Source organism: Lynx rufus, unplaced genomic scaffold (genome assembly GCF_022079265.1).
Source record: "Lynx rufus isolate CCGP_SWC_20201006 ecotype Redwood Valley unplaced genomic scaffold, mLynRuf1.p SCAF_8, whole genome shotgun sequence".
Classification (NCBI taxonomy): Eukaryota; Metazoa; Chordata; class Mammalia; order Carnivora; family Felidae; genus Lynx; species Lynx rufus.
In genome coordinates, this window is record NW_025814896.1 from 62163310 (window position 1) to 62185585 (window position 22276).

At 38.9% G+C, this 22276-nt stretch overlaps 1 protein-coding gene across 2 annotated transcripts in view; it reads left to right on the top strand.

Annotated features, from left to right (window-relative positions):
• The first annotated feature begins 313 nt into the window (after window positions 1-313).
• TMEM131 (transmembrane protein 131) overlaps window positions 314-22276 on the top strand; it is a 245368-nt gene continuing 223405 nt past the window's right edge. For both annotated transcript variants that reach the window (XM_047068675.1, XM_047068676.1), the window contains exon 1: window positions 314-761. In XM_047068675.1, coding sequence (XP_046924631.1) covers window positions 581-761 — 181 coding nt within the window. In that variant the 5' untranslated portion in view covers window positions 314-580. The remainder of the gene's footprint in view (window positions 762-22276) is intronic.

Here is a 22276-nt window from a genome sequence, read left to right on the forward strand (position 1 = left end):
CCACGTGATTGCCGTCACTGCCTCCACGAAGCGTGAACCGCCATCATAAGTCCTGGCGACGGGGCCTGGTCCTTCTTCCCTCCCCCTTCTCCTCTTCCGCGGGGCAGAAGTGACAGGTTGGAGTTGTACTGCCCGCGTCCTGTCCGGCTAGTGAAGCCTTGGGTCGCCAAGAGCCGGACGAAAAATTAAGACTCACGGACTCCGGGGCAGACTGACCGGCTGGCCCCTCAGGTGACGGCACGGCGGGGGCGGTGCCCAAGGCCGCGCCCCGCCCCTCGCAGGCCAGCGCCCAGAGCCCGCGGCCCGTGCCCGTTTCCAGTATGGCCGCCCGCCGTGCTTGACCCGCGGCCTCTCCGCTTCGACTCTTCGTAGGCGATGCTGAGGCCGAGGCCGTGACTGACACTCTCGCTCACACGCACGTACGGACCCAGACCCACGCCCGGAGCCCGAGCCCTGGGCCCGGAACCACTCTCGCCCCCGGCGCCGCGGTCAAAGCCCGGACCACGGCTCCCGTGCCGCTGCCGCCTCGCCGAGAAGGGCCGCGCCGGACCTCGAGCGCGGCGGCCCCCGGCCGGCAGGGATGGGGAAGCGGGCTGGAGGAGGAGCAGCAGGAGTCGCCGCCGCCTCCACGTCCGCAGGGGCCGGTGTGGAGCCCGCGGCCAGCCGCGGCGGGGGCCCGCGGAGCGGGGCCGCCGGCCTACTGGGAGCGCTGCACCTGGTGATGACCCTCGTAGTGGCCGCGGCGCGGGCCGAGAAGGAAGGTGGGTGTCAGCCGGCCGGCATCTCTCAGGTCCGGCCCCGCGGCTGTCAGCGCGCCCTCGCGGACGCGGCAGCGGGACTACGAACGGGGACGAAGGGCTGCGGCTCGGGGCTCGGAGGGCGGCCGAGCGCGCAGCTCCGTCCGGCGCGAAGTTGCCCGTTCGCGTCCCGTCCCGAGCCGGGAACTTGCAGTTCGGATGCCAACTCGTGGCGTTGGCCGCACGGAGTTGCTCTTGTTCTCCGTGATTCTTTCCCCTTGCCTTCCCTGTTGACTCCTGTCACTGCCATTTCAAAACTTCCTGAGTTCTCGTATCTTCTTGCCACTTGGCTCACTATGTAGGAGGGGCATATTTGTAGTCTTGATTGCTGTTAATGGGCAAATTTTAGGACACTTTTCCCCCTTTGGTTGCGGTTTTAATAACGGCGTGCACACAGAGCTCACTTTTAAATGTCGTAGTAAAAATAGCAAGGCTGGTGGAAAGGCTTCAAAACATAGCTTACAGAATTTTACTTTGAATTTGTTCAAACATTTCTTGGTGAGGAATCTTGTTTCTTCATCTTCCCTTTCCTTTATCGCTTTGCAGTAGATTGTTTAGCTAGCAATTCTATATCCATAATACAGTTCCGTTTAGTTCTCTAGTTAAGGTATTGGAAGTCTGTTTACATTTTTAATTTAAGATCGGGTGTCATTTTTAACGTGAAAGATTTTAAAAGCAGATGTCGTTTTCTAGTTTGCAAGCCTTTATAATTTAGTTAAGAAATGACACCTACTTAAGAAAAACTCGTTAGTATTGAAGACTGTACCAAATCTGTAGTTGTGTTGGGACTACCTGTTTTTGAGCCTAAGGAAATGGGTGGTCACAGCTTTCACAAAGAAATCACTAAAAGTGAATGGTTTTTAAAAAGCTTAGCAAAACCTGTTTAGCTTCCGTTTCCCACTAAACTGCCACTACTAGAAAATAATGTCTTGCCACAGTAACTTTCGGGTTGATATTCTGCTTTATGACTAAAGTCACTTGCTTTTTTATCATTTTTGAAGGCAATGGCTAAATGCAAACCAAATTAATGTTGAAGTGCAAATGTGCCTCTATTTACTGTTTTTCAATTTTTGTTCAAAACATTACATTCTCTCATTTAACTCTTTAAGCAACCTTAGTCTGGGTTCACATAGGTGGAAATTATTAAGAGAATTGCCATCTGTTGAAAGAATTAATCGACAGAGGCAAGATTATTTCCAGAATGAAATATTGCTGCTTTAGGACTAGTCAGGCCTGGTATTGTCATAGTTCATTGATTGGTTACAGATCTGCAGTTAGATGATTGTTACTATTGTGTGCCTACGGTGTCCAGCACGGGCTGGCCTGTGGTTTGTGTCCAGTAAAGCTAAAACAGTACAGCAATTTAATGGGCATGTCTCCTTTTATTTCAAGTAGTTCTTGGCAGGTATTGTGGCCTTGATTTTCTGTTCTTTTTCTTACCTTGTACACTGCCAGGCACACAGTAGGGATTTAACACTAGTTTGAGTGAATGACTATCTTCATGAGCCATTAGCACGGGGAACTAAAATAATGATTGAGTCTTGTAAAACATTAAGGTTATCTTTCTGCTGCTTTTTTTTTTTTTTAACCCCAACAGCCTTATATATTGCTAATTTTCTGTGTATAGTTAACAACTCCCTTGTTTGAGAAATGTCAGCCTAAATTATATTTGCTAATTTCCTATTTGTTTATAAGTTTTAGTGTACCTCTCTACTCATGAATGTAGGGCTCACGTGAGAAAAATTACTTGCCAGGGTGTAAGGTATGAAAAGATGTGGTTGAATCTGTCAGTGGTCCTGGCAGAATCAGACATCTTTTGTGGCCCATGTTGTGTCTGTATGAACCGTTTGAATGTACAAACTAGCTAGTCAAGCAATTGCTGGTAATTACACTAATACAGAACACAAGCCTCTGCCCATCATAGATAAAATCTGGTTCTAATAAAATATTCTGCGAAGGTTGCTCCAAAAATGGCCTATGCTTTCAGCCTTCTTCCTGATCAAACTTTGGTATTGTTTTTGTTTGAGTAAGAAGAAATGGGATTGATTTTCTTAAATGATTGTGAGTGATACCATGAGTTTAGCATCTGATGGGGCACAAATACACCATTTGCCCCCCAGAATGTGCTGTTGAGTTTTTTCAGGAAACCTGGGCACATTTCTGGAGGTGGCTGAGTTCAGTTTGTCAGTTTATACCCTGAGGATTTTTTGTGTTTATTTTAGTAGTATAAACTAGTAATTTTTCAAAGTTAAGATTTCCCTGCAATATTAATGATGGTTCTCTGAGTACTTTGTATTTGGTATATTTTTCCTCCATTGCAGCAGAATTTCACTAGAACATCTTCAAAACAAAATAAAACTCATTGATGAAGAAAAACAGTGGAAATAGCTAATTGCGTTACCTAATGCAGTTTTTTTTTATGTTTGGACTAGATGTTAATTTTCTTATGTCAGAAGCATGAGCCATTTCCTTGTCTTAACATCCTAGATGTCTTAACATTCCTATATCTTAACAGCCATTTTTACGGCTCAATGGTAGTATGTTATTATTTCAGAGAAAAGGGACCTTTGAGAATGTTTTGGCTGTGGTCTATAGTTTGTAAGGATTTTGAAAGAGTTGGGAGAGGTAGAAGCTACTATAATTACTACAAATAATTCACTTACCCTGGATTGGTGTCAGGATTTTTCTTGAAGCTAAGATCTAGATATTGAGAACAGTGGAAATAGATGCACGTAGTGAAAATGTAATAAAAATATATAGTGAAAATATGTGTACATATGTTAAACATATAATTTTTAGTAGTATTCGATTTATAAGTCTGCCCATTGTGGGGCAACTGGGTGATCAGTCCATTAAGCATCCGACTTTGGCTCAAGTCATGATCACACGGTTTGTGGGTTTGAGCCCTGCATCAGACTCTGCACTGACAGCACAGAGCCTGCTTGGGATTCTCTCTCTCCCTCGCTCTCTGCCCCTCCCCCGTGCTCGCTCTCTCTCTCTCTCAAAATAAGTAAATAAAGACTTAAAAAAAAAAATCGGCCCAATGTGACCAGCAAATAAGAGCTTTTTTTAAAAAAAATCATCTATTAGCTAATACAGTTTCGTTGTGAAATGGATCTTTGGAAGGCATGGTTGTCTTTTAATTCATTGTAAATAAAAAGCTACATCTCATGTAGCTAGTAAATATAAACTTGAATAGATTTACAGGAATATGATTGTTTTAGTCTGTGGCAAATTAAATTTCAGTGTCACATGTATTTTCATAAATTGGCTATTAATGGCAAGGCAAAGTTTGATAGTGTTTATTAGGACTTTTAAATTTGTTTGCAGGATACATTAGTTTTGTGCAGAAATTTTTGTTTTAAGTTGTATTTGTGACAGATGCAGGAGGAGGGTACAAAAGTGTTTTATATACAAAGCATATGAACAAAATGCTGTACTTAGGAATAAAGGCCAGAAGAGATTAAACATAATCATTAGATTTGTCTTAGGAAGGCAGAATTGATCAGGAGTAGTATTTACTTTTTCTAATCAAATTATTACTTTATAATGTAAAAATATTTTTAGAAGTGATTTTCTTAAGAGTGAGGTATTTTAATCCTTTGTATGGTGGTGGAGTGGCTACTCTTTCATTTAGAGCCTAGTAAATGAATATTATTTTGTTAATACTACTTCACTAATAAACTTTTGCTGGCTTATTTTTACTAAAAGCTGTTTGCTACTGCCAGAAGCTTTGGAATCCTGTAGTTGGAAAAAGTGTGCCCTCTCTTTCTCTTGTTAATGACTATTTTCTTTTTCTTTATAATCCTTTCAGTGGGTCCTCATAGACACTTGCCAAAAAGATCAGCTTTGGAAGTAGATGTAAAATCATCTAATTGGTTATCATCCGGAGTAGTAATAAGCCAGCCTACTCTTGGGGAAAAATTAAATCATTACTGAGTGCTTGATATTTTAGAAATTCTTTTTCATCCTGCATGTGGCTTGAGCTTTCTGACTGGCCTTGGCAGACAGAGGCCTTTCTTCTATGGCTGAATTTTTCTTCACTGTCTGTTTTAAGCAGCATCAGACACTGTTGATAGCTGCTTCTTGGAACTTTTCTCTGTTTCTATGATTTTGTGCCTCTTGGTTGTCATCCTGCCTTAGTTGTCAGTCACTGCTCTCCAGCCGCCCACTGTCTTCTTTCCTATGTGTGTCCAGCCACCAGCACACACTGCACATGTCCAGGGCAGAATTACCTCGCACCACCTCTGGTTTCCCAGTTTTTATTAATGCTGTGATTATTCTCTCTGCCACATTGGTCTCATTTTTGACCCCTTAGCAAGTGGTGTCAGTGTGTGTTTCCTTTCTTGGGCGACTCTCCCAACAGCCTCCCGCCTGGGGGCACTGCAGTAGGCTCTCCCCTCTCCACTTTCTCCATTTCTGTTTGCATTGTCTGTTACTCATCTGTCATTCATTTTGACACATTTAGCTACTTTAATTATTTTATGGGGGACATTTCTTCACCCAGACTGGAATTTCTGAACCTGTGTCAATAGCAGCATTATGTACATAGTAGGCATTCAGTTTTAAATGAAGGTTTGTCTAAAATGACCTTATCTTCCCCCAGTACCTGAGACCTGGGCTGAGAGTCAAGAGTACACGTAAAACTCTGACTTGGTTGCTGGTCTCACTAGGAATTCTGCTGTAATAAGACATAGGGTGACACCACTTTTTTCTTCCCTACATGTTGCTTTCCATTGTAACCAAGTGATAGACACTTATGTAAACCACACTTTCGTAACTTTTGGATTTTAAGATTTCAGATTCTCATATACCCGTTTATAGATCATGAAACAGGTACAGAGAAATTAAGTAGTATTCTGAAGGTAAAAAAGTTGGTAGGTAGTTGAGCCAGGATTCCATCCCAAGCCATCTGTTCCTAGACCAAGCTGTATAATCCTGGATGAGTTCTTAATGTAGTAGATTTTGTTGTACACCAACTGGAGAAAGAGCAGAACTGCCAGTTTGTGCAGAAGCAATGTATTAAATATTCCAGTGAAGTGCACTTTTTTTTTATAGCTGTAAATACATATCCATATCACTTACCATTAACTTTTTTTTTTAGCGTTCATTTATTTTTATTTATTTTTTTTTAATTTTTTTTTCAACGTTTATTTATTTTTGGGACAGAGAGAGACAGAGCATGAACGGGGGAGGGGCAGAGAGAGAGGGAGACACAGAATCGGAAACAGGGTCCAGGCTCTGAGCCATCAGCCCAGAGCCCGACGCGGGGCTCGAACTCACGGACCGCGAGATCGTGACCTGGCTGAAGTCGGACGCTTAACCGACTGCGCCACCCAGGCGCCCCAGCGTTCATTTATTTTTGAGAGTGAGTGCGAGCGGGGGAGCCACAGAGAGAGAGGGGGACAGAGGATCCAAAGCGGGCTCTGCACTGACAGCAGAGAGAGCCTGATGTGGGGCTTGAACTCATGAGCTGTGAGATCATGACCTGAGCCATAGTCAGATTCTTTAACTGACTGAGACACCCAGGCGCCCCACTATTGACTTGATAACCATTAAAATGATCTTAATCTTAGGCCATTCTGGATCATGTGCATTCTGAAAAAGAAATTGAGGAGACCCATGAATGTGTGATCTGGGGAACAGATATTTGGCATTGAAAGCTACTGACCCTGTTCTTAGGTTCTGATATATTCTTGGATTAAGATTTAGACTAACCTGAATTCTGTGAACATTCCTTAGTTTTAGATTAGTGTGACAAGTTAGTCTAGATATGTGGAATATTCTCAGAAACTGGCCCTGATTAAAAGGAACTGGAGATAATCCAGAGGCTGGTGGTGACATCAGCTTTTGACAGTGGAAAAATCTCTTTGAGATTTCTGTTAGAGGTCCAGGAGCTCCAGAAGTTCATTTGTGGGGCTTTGTTCTTATGAAGGCATTTTTGGATTAGATGGTCATTAGTTTAATTTGCCATACTAGATCAGTTTTTCATTCCTGTGTGATTGCCTTAGAAAGATTTTTAGAAAGCCCTAACTCTTTGCATGATTCATCTTGTTGCATATAGCACTTATGGCAAAGGTCTGAAAAATCCCTACTGTGTAAGAGGATCCTTGACATGCCTGTCATGGTAGAGTGTCAAACCTGCCTTGTTTGTTTCTCTGTAATTGTAAAAAAACACGTGACATGAAATTTACCATCTTAACCATTTTAAGAGTACAGTTCAGTAGTATGAAGTATATTCACATTGTTGTGGAACAGATCTCCAGAGCTTTTTCATTTTGCATAACTGAAACTCTATCCATTGAATAGCAGCTCCCCAATTCTCTCTCTGCTGCTCCAGCCTCACCATTCTACTTTCTGTTTTTATGAGTTTGACTACTTTAGATGCCTCATTTAAGTGGAATCATGCAAGATTTGTCTTTTTGTGGCTGGCTTATTTCACTTAGCATAATGTCCTCAAGGTTCATTATATTGGAGCATGTGACAGGATTTCTTTCCTTTTTAAGGCTCAAGAATATTCTGTTGTATTTATGTACCATTTATCTATTTTATTTATCCATTTACCCATCAATGGACATTTGGATTGCTTTCACTTTTGGCTGTTGTAAGTGATTCTGCTATGAACATAGGTGTGCAAATGTCTCTGAGATCCTGCATTTAATTCTTTTGGGTTATATACCCATACGTGGGATTATTGGATCATATGGTAGTTCTATTTTTAATTTTTTAAACCACTACCATACTGTTTTCCATAGTAGCTGCACCATTTTACAATTCTACCAACAGTGCACAAAGGTTCAGTTTCTCCCCATCCTCACTAATACTTATCTTCTGTGTTTGTTTGTTTGTTTGTTTGTTTATAGTGGCCATCCTAATGAATGTAGGGTTATATCTTGTTTTGATTTGCATTTTTGTAAGTGATATTAATTGAGCATCTTTTCATATGCTTGGTGACCACTTGTATCTTTGTTTTTTGTTTTTTGAGAAATATCTATTCAGGTTCGCTGCCCATTTTTATATTGGGTTATTTTTTTTTATTGTTGAGTTGTAGGAGTTCTTTATATATTCTGAGTAACAGCTCCTCATCAGATAGATGATTTGTAAATATTTTTTCCCCATTCCATAGGTTGCCTTTTTACTCTTATGAGTGTAACCTTTGATGCACATAAGTTTTAAAGTCTGATGTAGTCCCATTTGTCTATTTTTGCTTTTGTTGCCTGTGCTTTTCATGCTGTACGAGAAAACATTGTCAAATCCGATGTCATGGAGCTTTCCCCCTGTTTCCTTTAGGAATTTTACAGTTTGGGGTCTTACATTTTGTTCTTCAGTCAATTTAGAGTTAATTTTTGTAAGATGTAAGGTAAGTGTCCAAATTCATTCTTTTGCATGCAAATACTGCATTTTCCCAGCACCATTTGTTGAAGAGACATCCTTTCCGCGTTGAATGGTCTTGGAACCCTTATGTGAGGGTCATTTGACCATATATATGAGAATTTATTTCTGAGTTCTCTATTCCTTTTTTTTTTTTTTTAATGTTTATTTTTGAGAGTGAGAGAGACAAAGCATGAGTAGGGGAGGGGCAGAGAGAGAGGGAGATACAGAATCTGAAGCAGGCTGCAGGCTCCAGGCTCCAGGCCCTGAGCTGTCAGCACAGAGCCTGATGTGGGGCTTGAATCCATGAACTGTGAGATCATGACCTGAGCCAAAGTCAGATGCTTAACCGACAGAGCCACCTAGGCGCCCAATGAGTTCTCTATTCTGTTTGTCTTTTTAGGCAGTTACCACACTGTTCCAGTTACTGTAGCTTTGTTATAAGTTTTGAAATCAGGAAGTGCAAGTCCTTAAGCTTTTTTCTCTTCCAAGTTCGGTTTGGCTGTTTGGGGTCCCTTGAAATTCCATATGGATTTTAGGATTTTTTTTTTCTGTTTATGCAAAAAGTGCTGTTATGGTTTTAATAGGGATTATATTGAATCTGTAGGTTGTTTTGGGGAGGGTGAACATCTTAACAGTATTAAGTCTAACACTTCATGAACACAGGATGCCATTCCATTTATTTGTGTTGTCTTTAATTTCAGCAGTGTTTTTGTATTTTCAATGTGTGTAAGTAAGTCTTTCTCCTCCTTGGTTATTATATTTATTCTTAGATATATTATTGATGCTGCTATAATTCAGACCTGCATTTTTGAACAAATTATTTCAATTCATACATGACTAAGCATTGTGAACATGTAGTTTTGGAGAAAAGAAACATGTTCTGTATTTGAAACAAAGAATTGTACATGCTTAAAGTGTTTCCTTAGGTTACTTATGTATAAATTGAAATGCATTTTAAGTCCTTTTAAGTTCTAACAAACTGTGACTATTTTCTGAATCAGTTATGATTGCAAAATCATATGACAGTCTAACTTTGGTTCTTAAGAACTAAATTTTTTCTATATAGTTATAGTATTACATTTGCATCAAAACATGATAGTAAAAAACTATCTCAGCAGTAAAGTTTGAGAAATAGTCTAAGCCAGCTCTACTGATACAAATTAATTAGCAGTTTGTATTCATGGTACGGCAATGGCCCTACTTGGATTTTTTTTTTTTTTTTTTTTTTGGTGGGGGCGGGGGGTGGGTGGCAGGGAATGATTAAATTGGAGGCAGAGGATTTTCTAGGGAATTTATAGTAGAAGGGTGCTGTCTAGAGCTTAACCCCTATCTCAAAGCTCTCTATAAATAAAGTTTATCATTCTAAAAGTTATTTGGTAGAGCAGTGCATAAGAGAGGGCAGTGTGCTGTTCAAACTGGATCATTTTAAAAAATGCGTTTGTGAATTGGTGGCACAGACTCATCTGAAGTATTGCTTCTTGGTTTGCAAGTAGGGAATGAAGTAGTGGTTAGCACTACCAAGAGGCAATTTGTCTTTCCCGAACTAGTGCAGCAGTAGTTATCTTTCGTATGTAGGGGAGTTATTTCATATTTAGAGGTTTATCTCACCATACTTGGGGCTTCTCTTGGTTATAGCTGGGTGTGAAAAAAGGTAACTGAGACTCAAGTTGAAGAGAGGAAGATGTAAGAAAGAAGCAGCAGGCTGGAATTAGATTGAATTTTATTAAAATCCTAGAGATTCTTGTAGATAGGAAAATTTCTGAGTATTGTCAGTTTCTTCCCAACTGCATTTGGGTTTATTTGTGTTTGTATAGGATCTTGAGCTTTTGGAGGTTGAGGTCTGGGTCATGTTCTTCCTGCACCTATCATTTTAAGTGCTTCAATACATTCAGTCCTGTCTTGGTAGGAGAGGCAGTGAACCATAACCAATTAAAAATGAACTGGAGTGAAGAAAAGGTATTTCTGAAATGATAGTGTTTATCCAAGTTTGACATCTCACCATTTCAGGAATATATTATGTAAGCAGTTATTGCCTGTAATTGATAATGGTTGTAATTACTTAATGATAACAGCTAATGTTTATCAAGCACTTTCTTTGTATCCAGCACTGTTAATTGCTTTGCATGCCTCATCTCATTTAATCTTCACATTAACCCTATGTGGGGTGCTAGTCCTTCTTCCCTCACCCTTCAGATCTGCTTTGATTACAGTTCCTCTGTGGCTGTCACTGCTCCTTGGTGGGAGCGGGGTACGGGGTGTGGGCTTGCTTGTGATAGTATAATACACAATGTTAGATCTCCACTGAAATGGGACAATATAATATACAATAATTCTTCCTGTGCATACAGTCTGGAGGTCAGTTTGGAAAACTTTTCTTCAATTTCACAAAAAATGCATGTTGAAACAAATTATAAAATACAAACGAGTAAATGGAGAAAATTTTCTATAATCTATCAAGTACAAAGAACCAACATCAGTCATCAGTTTTCTAGGTTTCTATGCCCTCCCCAATTCTCTTCCTTCCCCCTCTCCTCCCTCCCCCCCACTCCCCATTCAAAAAAAAGAAGATATTGCTACGTTGCCTTTGAAGAAAACTTATCATTTGACATTTCAACAATACTTTGTGAGGGTGCCTGCTTTTCCTCATTGGCTATTACTCTTCTTTTAAGTCCTCACCAATCTCGTGAGAAAAGTTGTCACATTGTTTTAATTGATTTTTTAAAAATTGCTACTGTTTCTTAACCATGGCTTCATATCACTGTTAGAGTGATACAGTTAGGTGTAACAAGTACCTCAAGTTCAGAGAGAGGAAGAGTGCTCTAGGTGGTAAATTCCTGGGCCACTCTAGGTAATATGCTACATTTGTACCAAAGTCAAAATATGTGTCAGCAAGGAAAGAATTCTGGAAACCACTATTCTTTGAGTATAGCAAGGAGTTGGGGTAGGAAGAACATACCAAAACTGCCTTGTGAGTTACCTAAGTCAGTGAGTGAGAATCATGGCCTTGCCTAGGACTCCAAGAGGTAATAGTTGAAAAGTGGAAATGGTGATTGAGTGTGGCTCTGGACTCTTGTCATCTGCCTTCTGGCTGTGCGACTTTGGTAAGTATGATTGACCACTTTGTGTCTAAGCTTCACTGTTCATAGATAGAGTAGGGATAATGATAGCATTTTTGTCATTGAGTTGTTGCAGAGGTTTACTGAGTTGGTGGAAAGCTCTTAGCACATTGCTTTACACATTAAAAAAAGATTAGTAGGGTTGAATACTATTATAGATTTGCTCATTTGTATTACTTTTGTATTGTTCAATCATGTCTTTTTTCACTTTTTCCATTGGTATTTGGATTTTCCTTTGTGACTCGATGAACACTTAATTAAAGATTAAGAGTTGCATTTTTCTAAGTTTTCATTTGCATTTGAATTTTCTATATTTGAATTTTCTTTCTTTTTAAAGAAAAATTTTTTAATGTTAATTTACTTTTGAGATAGAGACAGAGCACCAGCTGGGGAGGGGCAGAGAGAGAGGGAGACACAGAATCCAAAACAGGCTCCAGACTCTGAGCTGTCAGCACAGAGCCCCACGTGGGGCTCAAACCCATGAACCACGAGATCATAACCTGAGCTGAAGTTGGATGCCCAACACACTGGCACCCCTCTTTTTTTATTTTTAAAAGAGAGGGCACAAGTGAGCATAGGGCAGAGAGAGAATCCCAGGAGGGGCAGAAAGAGAGAAGCAGGGCTCATCCAAAATAGGGCTTGAGCTCGCCAGAAGCTGGACTCAGACTCATGAACTGTGAGATCATGACCTGAGTCAAAGCCACATGCTTAATGACTGAGCCACCTAGGCACCCTATATTTTAATATTTATTATTATTATTTTAAAATTTATTGACCAAATCTGTCACTCTTTTCCTTTATAGTTGTCATGTGTAAGAAGCCCTATGCATAAAGTGTATTCACCAATATTTTTTCTCTCTGATTCTATTTTTAAATGAAAATCTGTAAGTCATCATTCTTTTGTTATCAGGTAGGGAATCTATTTTTCTCAAATGGTTATTTGCCTTCATACCACTTAATGAGTTATACACAATATTTTCTTTTCATGCAAATTCTATTATATATTTGGAAGAGTTACTTGATTTTCTATTTTTTTTCCTGATAATTTTATTTTGTCCATTTTATTATTAGCCGGCTTGACAGTTTATTACCTCCCCCTAAATTACTGTTATTCCAAAAGCATTTTCTGGTCTATCTTATTTCCATTCTCTACAAACCGTAAAATCATTTTGAAAAAAATTTAAAATTTCTATTTGCGCTTTGATTAGGATTGTGTTAAAATGTTAGAAAAATTTGGAACTTGACATCATTTTTAATGTTTTCTATTTTCCTTTCACACACACACACATATTAAGTTGAACTGTATGGAATTGCCATTTTTGTGGGCCCCAAATGATTGAATAACAGTGTAGTTATTCAGTAATATTAACATATATGTTTGCATGTATTATTGCATTGGCTAGAGCTTTAGAACACTATTAAATAAGAGTGGTGAAAAAGTGGGCCTACTTATGTTTTTTTGGTCTTCATTAGGGAAATACCTTCAGTGTTTCAACGTTTATTTATTTTTGAGACAGAGAGAGACAGAGCATGAACGGAGGAGGGGCAGAGAGAGAGGGAGACACAGAATCGGAAACAAAAAAAATTTTTTTTCAATGTTTTTATTTATTTTTGGGACAGAGAGAGACAGAGCATGAACGGGGGAGGGGCAGAGAGAGAGGGAGACACAGAATCGGAAACAGGCTCCAGGCTCCGAGCCATCAGCCTGACGCGGGGCTTGAACTCACGGACCGCGAGATCGTGACCTGGCTGAAGTCGGACGCTTAACCGACTGCGCCACCCAGGCGCCCCAGTGTTTCATTGTGAAGTATGATTGTAGCAGTTGGTTGGAATTAGATGTTCTTGATAATAGAAAATTTCTTATATTTTTAAGAGTTTTAGTCTTAAGAGTTATTAGGGATAGCTGTTATACTTTATCAGTTCAAATTTTATGTTGTTTTTGTTTTTTTTTTTTTTTACTTTAAGCTATTGATTTTGGCTGTTTGAATTACAGAAGCAATTATTTTAACTCATTCCACTCAACTCTCTTGGTCAATTAACCCATGTTTCTCTTCCCTCTAGAAACCTGTTCATGGATGCCCATTGAGCTTAGGCTGCTAACTCCCACAGACATTCACATTTGTTCCCTCTAGTTGATGTATAATTTTTTTTTTTTTTTTAATTTGAGAGAGAGAAAGAGTGCATGCCTGGGGGAAAGGGGCAGACAGAGAGAGAGAGAGAGAAAGTCCCCAGCAGGCTCCATGCTGCTGGTGCAGAGCCCGACTTGGGGCTGAATCTCATGACTGTGAGATCATGACCATCTGAGGTGAAATCAAGACTTTGATGCCCAACCGACAGAGCCACCCAGGCGCCCCAATGTGTGTATTTTTATTCATTGTTTCTTTCTTTATTTATTTGTCTCTCTCTCTCTCTCTTTCTTTCTACCAAACCCTTTAAAAGCTTTTAAAATATTTCAGAAATTACAGTGCCTGAAATATTTCAAAAGCTATCAATATTAATAATAGCACCAACAAAAAGTGGTTTTAAGAATAACAAGAAATGTGCAGAATCTGAGGAAAACTTTAAAACATTCTTGAAGGCAGAGAAGTAGATTTGAACAGTGGAAAGACATTCCTTGCCCTTGGGTAGGAGAACTCAACATCATAAAGATGTCAGTTCTCCCTAAGCTAACATTAATTTAACACAGATGCAATTAAAAAATACCAACACAACTTTTTATAGAGTTAGAAAAGTTGATGCTAAAGTTCATATGGAAAAATAAACATGTAGGAATGCTGGGGAAATGCTGAAAAAGAAAAGTTATGAGGTGTGATTAGCACAGGCAGTTATTAAACATATACTGTAAAGCCATTATATACTTGGAAAAAGTAGGGTATTGATGTATAAATAGATAAGTGGAATAGAATAGAAATTTCTTATATAAATGGAAATAAGTGGATGTGAAGTCCATTTGGTTTATACTATATACCTGCTTTCCTTCAGGGAGTCTAGAATGTGTTAGGTGGAGTGTGTTTATATGATCAGCCCCCAATTAAAACCTTGAACCGTGTATTGATTTCCTATTGCTTTTGTAGCAAATTACCACAACTTTAGTGGCTTAAAACAATGCAAACTTATTCACTTATAGTTCTGAAGGTCAGAATTCTAAAATCAAGATATTGGCAGGTCTGTGTTCTTTCTAGATGCTTTGGTGGAGAATGTGTTCTCACCTTTGTGGGCTTCTAGAGGTCACTTGCATTCCTTGGCTCATATTACTCCACTGTCCTGCTTCATTCATTCCAGCTTCCTTCTTTCATCGTCATATCGCCTTCTGACCCTCTGATCTGCCTCCCTCTTGCAAAGACCGATGTGATTACATTGGACTCATTTGGGTAATCCAAGATGACCCCCCTGTCTCAAATCCTTAGGTTAATCACATCCACAAAATGCCTTTTGCCGTATAAAGTAACATTCACAGATTTTGGGGATGAGGATGTGGACGTCTTGAGAAGCTGTTATTTAGCCTGCCACAGACATTGAGTCTGTGCTTGAGTTGCCCTGGTGGATAAGACACCAAAAGCACAAACAACAAAAGAAAAAGTAGATAAATTGGACATCATCAAGTGAAAAAGTTTTGTGTTTCAAAGGACAACGTCAAAGAAGTGAAAAAACCCACAGAATGGGGGAAAATTTTTGTAAATCACATGCCTGAGACATACATGTCTCAGGGGGAAAATTTTTGTAAATCACATACATGAGACATGTATCTGGAACATAAAAAGAACTCGTAACAACTCAATAGAAAAAGACAACCCAATTAAAAGATGGACAAAGGATCTGAGAAAGCATTTCTCCAAACAATAAGCTCATGAAAAGATGCTCGGTATCATTAGCCATCATGGAAATACAAATCAAAACCGAAATGAGATACTACTTCACACCTACTAATATGCTTGTAGTAAAAATGACAGATGATAACAAGTGTTGGGGAAGATGTGGAGAAATTAAAATGTCATATGTTGCTATTGAAAATATAAGATGGTACAATTTCTTTGGAAAATAGGCTGGCAGTTCCTCAAAATGCTAAAGAGTTATGTTCCAGCAATTCTGGGTATATTCCCAAAAGAGATGAAAACATATGTGCACACACAAACTTGGACAGAAATGTCCATGGAAATATTTTTCTTAATAACCCAAAAGTGGAAATAACTCAAATGTCTGTCTCATCAACTGATGAATGGATAAATAAAATGGAATATTATTCAGCCATAAAAGAGACTAAAGTACTGATGCAGGCTATAAATACAAATGAACCTTGAAAACATACTAAGCAAACAAAGTCAGTCACAAAAGACCATGCACAACCACAAAAAAAAAAAAAAAATGTCCAGAATAGACAAATCCTTAGAGACAGAAAGTAGATTAGTAGAGACAGAAAGCTTAGGGCTAGGATGGAGGAATAGAGTGACTGCTAAAAGGTGTGGGGTTTCTTTTTTGGGGTGATGAAAATGTTCAGGATTTAGTGGTGATGATTGAACAACTCTGAATATACTAAAAAGCATGCATTGTGTATTTTAAATGGGAAATTGAATAATATGTGAATTATATCTCAATAAAGCTGTTATTTAAAACACTTATTTAAAACTTGACAAACATCTAAGAAAAAATACATAAGGTACCATTTCTCACTTATCTGATTGGCAGAAGTTTAAAAACTCCTTAACCCCTCTGGTGAGCCTGTGGAAAAGTACGACTTTACTGGTGGAAATGCAAAAAAGGTACAGCCTTAATGGAAAGAAATTTGGCATGTTATCCAACATAACTACGTATGTGTTTAGTATTTTGACCTAGCAATCCCAGTCCTAGGAACCTACTCTGAAGATATCCTTCTGATATACAAATGCATAAGCACAAAGTTATTCATAACATGATTTCTAATTGAAAAATACTGGAAACTGCCTAAATGTCCATATGAGGTTGAATAAATTATATTATATTCCCCTGTGGATTATTATTAGTACTTATAAAACAGAATGAAGAAGGTCTCTAGAGTCTGATATTCAGGGATTACCTGAATACACTGCAAAATGAAAGCAGAAGAGAAGTAAAGAGAAGGGAAGGGAGGGAGAGAAGGAGAGAAGGACGGAGGGGATATGTCTGTGTTGTGTATATATGGAGTATGCATGCTACCTTAACAATTTTTTTTTTTTTTTACTGAATTGTGTGTGTGTGTGTGTGTGTGTGTGTGTGTGTGTGTGGTGTGTCATTCTATAAATACATGTATAGATTTCTGTAACTACCACCACAATCAGGATGCAGAACAGTTGCATTACCCTCAAAACTCCCTCATGCTTTGCCATTATAGTCACACCCTGTGTCCTCACTTCTAAACCCTGGCAAATGATGTGTTTTCCATCACTATAGTTTTCTCTTTCTGAGAATGTCATGTAAATGAAATCATACAGTATGTATAGTTTTGAGACTATAATGTTGAGATTGGTTTCTGTGACTTACCACAGTGCCTTTGAAATTCATCCAACTTCTCATGTATATCAATAGTTTGTTCCTTTTAATTGCTGGGTAGTATTCCAGTATATGAATATACCATGATTTGTTTATCCATCATATTTTGATAAAACTGTGGGGTGTTGGCAGTTTTGGGCTATTACAAATAAAGCTTCTCTTGGGTAAATACTTAGGAGTGGAATGTCTGGATCACATGATAGCTGTATGTTTAAGAACCTCCTTTGTTTTCCAAAGTAGTTATTCCCCAGTGAATAATGATATTGAGCATCTTTTCATGTGCTTATTTATCATCCAAATATCTTTTTTGGTGAAGAAGCTCTTCAGATCTTTTGCCCATGTCTATATTGCATTATTTTTTTTTAATTTTTATTTTTGAGGGAGAGAGAGACAGAGCGAGAGCAGGGGAGGGGCGGGGAGGGGAGGGGAAGACACAGAATCTGAAGCAGGCTCCAGGCTCTGAGCTGTCAGCACAGGGCCCCATGTAGGGTTCGAACTCACGAACTGTGAGATCATGGCCTGAGCTGAAGTCGGACGCGTAAGTTGGTGCCCCTGTTTTGTTTTTGTTTTTGTTTTTGTTTTTTTTTAAGTTTATTTTCAGAGAGAGAGCATTCATAAGTGGGGGAGGAGCAGAGAGAGAGAGAGAGAGAAAATCCAAAGCAGGCTCTGCACTGTCAGTGAGGAGCCCAGTGTGGGGCTCGAACTTATGAACTGTGAGATTATTCGACTTGAGCCAAAATCAAGTCAGATGCTTAACCTACTGAGCCACCCAAATGCCCCATTTATTGGTTTTCTAATTGAGATTTGAGAATTCCTTATATATCCTGGCTGTAAGTCCTCTGGAGGTATATATTTGCAAAGATTTCCTCCAAGTCTGTGGCTTGTATTTTCATTCTCTTAAGAGGTGTCTTTTGAAGAGAAGTTTTTAATCGATTAAGTTCCAGTTTATCAAGTTCTTAATCAAGTTTAAGTTTAAAGTTCCACTTTATCAAGTTCATAATAGATTATGTTTTTGGTATTATATCTAAATCTTTGCCTAACTCAAGGTATCAAAAATTTTCTCCTGTGTTCTCTTCTAGAAGTTTTATAGTTTAAGTACTCCATTTAGATCTGTGGTCCATTTTGAGTTAGTTTTTACATGTGGGACAAAGTATGGATCCAAGTTCACTTTTTTGTATATGGATATCCAGTTCTAGTGCCATTTTTTGAAAAGGCTGTTCTTTTCTTGCTGCATAGTCAGTGCAGTTGTTGAAAATCAGTTGCCTATGCATGTATTGGTTTATATCTGGTCTCTTGTTCCAATAATCTGTTTGTCTATCTAGGTGCCAGAACCACACTGTCTTCACTACTGTAGCTTTATAATAATTACTGAAACAGATAGTGTTAGTCCTCCAACTTTGTTCTTCTTTTTCAGAGTTGTCTGCCTATTGTAGGTCCCTCACATTTCCTTAAGAATGTGAGTCTTATTATCACTTTATGTAACAAAGACTGCTGGGATATTGATTGGGATTGTGTTAAGTATATGATCAATTGGAGAAGAATGGACATATTAATATTTAGTCTTCTGAACAAGGGAAATTTTATGTGTTTAGGTCTTTAAGTTTTCTTAGTAATACTTTATAGTTTTCAGTGTAACAGTCTTTTTAGATCTTTTATCAGATTTATCTCCATTGTTGTATATTTTTAATATTATTCTAAATGGTATTTTTTTAATTCGGTTGTTATTGTTTTTGCTAATATATAGAAATGAATTGGATATTTGTCTATTGATCTTATCTTCTGTAATCTTCCTAAACTGACCTTTAGTTCTATAGCTTTAGTATAGATTCCATTATATTTTCTCTATAGATCATTATGTTTGCAAATAAAGACAATGTTACCTCCCCTTTTCCAGTCTGGACACATTTTATTTTTGTTGCCTGATTGTACTGGCTGAAACCTCTAGGACAGTGTTTAACAGAGATAGTAAGAGTGAACATCCCTATTTTGTACTCATCTTAGGGGGAAAACATTCAGTCTTTCACCATTAAGTGTGGTTTTAGCTGCACCTTTTTCAGATACCCTTACTCAGGTTGAGGAAGTTCTCTTTTGTATCTGGTTTGATGACGGTTTTTAACAGGAAAAGATGTTGAATTTTTCAAATAGTTTTTCTGTGGCCCTTGAGGGTCCTTTTTTAGGCTGTTAATATGGTGAATTACCAGCCTTGAGTTTCTTACTTGATCATGATGTATTATCCTTGTAATGTATTATCGGATTTGGGGGGTGGGGTGTCTAATATTTCGTTTAGAATTTTTATGTCTATGGTCATGAGAGATAGTGTTATGTTTTCTTACAAAGTCTCTGCTTTTGGTAATGCTGGCCTCATGGAATTCGTTGAGAGGTATTTTTTCATTTTTAATTTTTTTGAAGAGCCTATATAGAGTTGGTGTATTTTTCGTGTAATGTGTGATAAGAATTAAGAATTGAAACCATCTGGGCTTGGAATTTCTTTGTGGGGAGATTTTATTTTTTTTTTATTTTTTTTTTTTTTTTGCTTTTTTTTTTTTTTTTTTATATGAAGTTTATTGACAAATTGGTTTCCATACAACACCCAGTGCTCATCCCAAAAGGTGCCCTCCTCAATACCCATCACCCACCCGCCCCTCCCTCCCACCCCCCATCAACCCTCAGTTTGTTCTCAGTTTTTAACAGTCTCTTATGCTTTGGCTCTCTCCCACTCTAACGTCCTTTTTTTTTTTTTTTCCTTCCCCTCCCCCATGGGTTCCTGTTAAGTTTCTCAGGATCCACATAAGAGTGAAACCATATGGTATCTGTCTTTCTCTGTATGGCTTATTTCACTTAGCATCACACTCTCCAGTTCCATCCACGTTGCTACAAAAGGCCATATTTCATTTTTTCTCATTGCCACGTAGTATTCCATTGTGTATATAAACCACAATTTCTTTATCCATTCATCAGTTGATGGACATTTAGGCTCTTTCCATAATTTGGCTATTGTTGAGAGTGCTGCTATGAACATTGGGGTACAAGTGCCCCTATGCATCAGTACTCCTGTATCCCTTGGGTAGATTCCTAGCAGTGCTATTGCTGGGTCATAGGGTAGGTCTATTTTTAATTTTCTGAGGAACCTCCACACTGCTTTCCAGAGCGGCTGCACCAATTTGCATTCCCACCAACAGTGCAAGAGGGTTCCCGTTTCTCCACATCCTCTCCACCATCTATAGTCTCCTGATTTGTTCATTTTGGCCACTCTGACTGGCGTGAGGTGATACCTGAGTGTGGTTTTGATTTGTATTTCCCTGATAAGGAGCGACGCTGAACATCTTTTCATGTGCCTGTTGGCCATCTGGATGTCTTCTTTAGAGAAGTGTCTATTCATGTTTTCTGCCCATTTCTTCACTGGGTTATTTGTTTTTCGGGTGTGGAGTTTGGTGAGCTCTTTATAGATTCTAGATACTAGCCCTTTGTCCGATATGTCATTTGCAAATATCTTTTCCCATTCCGTTGGTTGCCTTTTAGTTTTGTTGGTTGTTTCCTTTGCTGTGCAGAAGCTTTTTATCTTCATAAGGTCCCAGTAATTCACTTTTGCTTTTAATTCCCTTGCCTTTGGGGATGTGTCGAGTAAGAGATTGCTACGGCTGAGGTCAGAGAGGTCTTTTCCTGCTTTCTCCTCTAAGGTTCTGATGGTTTCCTGTCTCACATTTAGGTCCTTTATCCATTTTGAGTTTATTTTTGTAAATGGTGTGAGAAAGTGGTCTAGTTTCAACCTTCTGCATGTTGCTGTCCAGTTCTCCCAACACCATTTGTTAAAGAGGCTGTCTTTTTTCCATTGGATGTTCTTTCCTGCTTTGTCAAAGATGAGTTGGCCATATGTTTGTGGGTCTAGTTCTGGGGTTTCTATTCTATTCCATTGGTCCATGTGTCTGTTTTTGTGCCAATACCATGCTGTCTTGATGATGACAGCTTTGTAGTAGAGGCTGAAGTCTGGGATTGTGATGCCTCCTGCTTTGGTCTTCTTCTTCAAAATTCCTTTGGCTATTCGGGGCCTTTTGTGGTTCCATATGAATTTTAGGATTGCTTGTTCTAGTTTCGAGAAGAATGCTGGTGCAATTTTGATTGGGATTGCATTGAATGTGTAGATAGCTTTGGGTAGTATTGACATTTTGACAATATTTATTTTTCCAATCCATGAGCAGGGAATGTCTTTCCATTTCTTTAAATCTTCTTCAATTACCTTCATAAGCTTTCTATAGTTTTCAGCATACAGATCCTTTACATCTTTGGTTAGATTTATTCCTAGGTATTTTATGCTTCTTGGTGCAATTGTGAATGGGATCAGTTTCTTTATTTGTCTTTCTGTTGCTTCCTTGTTAGTGTATAAGAATGCAACTGATTTCTGTACATTGATTTTGTATCCTGCAACTTTGCTGAATTCATGTATCAGTTCTAGCAGACTTTTGGTGGAGTCTATCGGATTTTCCATGTATAATATCATGTCATCTGCAAAAAGCGAAAGCTTGACTTCATCTTTGCCAATTTTGATGCCTTTGATTTCCTTTTGTTGTCGGATTGCTGATGCTAGCACTTCCAGCACTATGTTAAACAACAACGGTGAGAGTGGGCATCCCTGTCGTGTTCCTGATCTCAGGGAAAAAGCTCTCAGTTTTTCCCCGTTGAGGATGATGTTAGCTGTGGGCTTTTCATAAATGGCTTTTATGATCTTTAAGTATGTTCCTTCTATCCCGACTTTCTCCAGGGTTTTTATTAAGAAAGGGTGCTGGATTTTGTCAAAGGCCTTTTCTGCATCGATTGACAGGATCATATGGTTCTTCTCTTTTTTTTTGTTAATGTGATGTATCACGTTGATTGATTTGCGAATGTTGAACCAGCCCTGCATCCCAGGAATGAATCCCACTTGATCATGGTGAACAATGCTTTTTATATGCTGTTGAATTCGATTTGCTAGTATCTTATTGAGAATTTTGGCATCCATATTCATCAGGGATATTGGCCTGTAGTTCTCTTTTTTTACTGGGTCTCTGTCTGGTTTAGGAATCAAAGTAATACTGGCTTCATAGAATGAGTCTGGAAGTTTTCCTTCCCTTTCTATTTCTTGGAATAGCTTGAGAAGGATAGGTATTATCTCTGCTTTAAACGTCTGGTAGAACTCCCCTGGGAAGCCATCTGGTCCTGGACTCTTATTTGTTGGGAGATTTTTGATAACCGATTCAATTTCTTCGCTGGTTATGGGTCTGTTCAAGCTTTCTATTTCCTCCTGATTGAGTTTTGGAAGAGTGTGGGTGTTCAGGAATTTGTCCATTTCTTCCAGGTTGTCCAATTTGTTGGCATATAATTTTTCATAGTATTCCCTGATAATTGTTTGTATCTCTGAGGGATTGGTTGTAATCATTCCATTTTCATTCATGATTTTATCTATTTGGGTCATCTCCCTTTTCTTTTTGAGAAGCCTGGCTAGAGGTTTGTCAA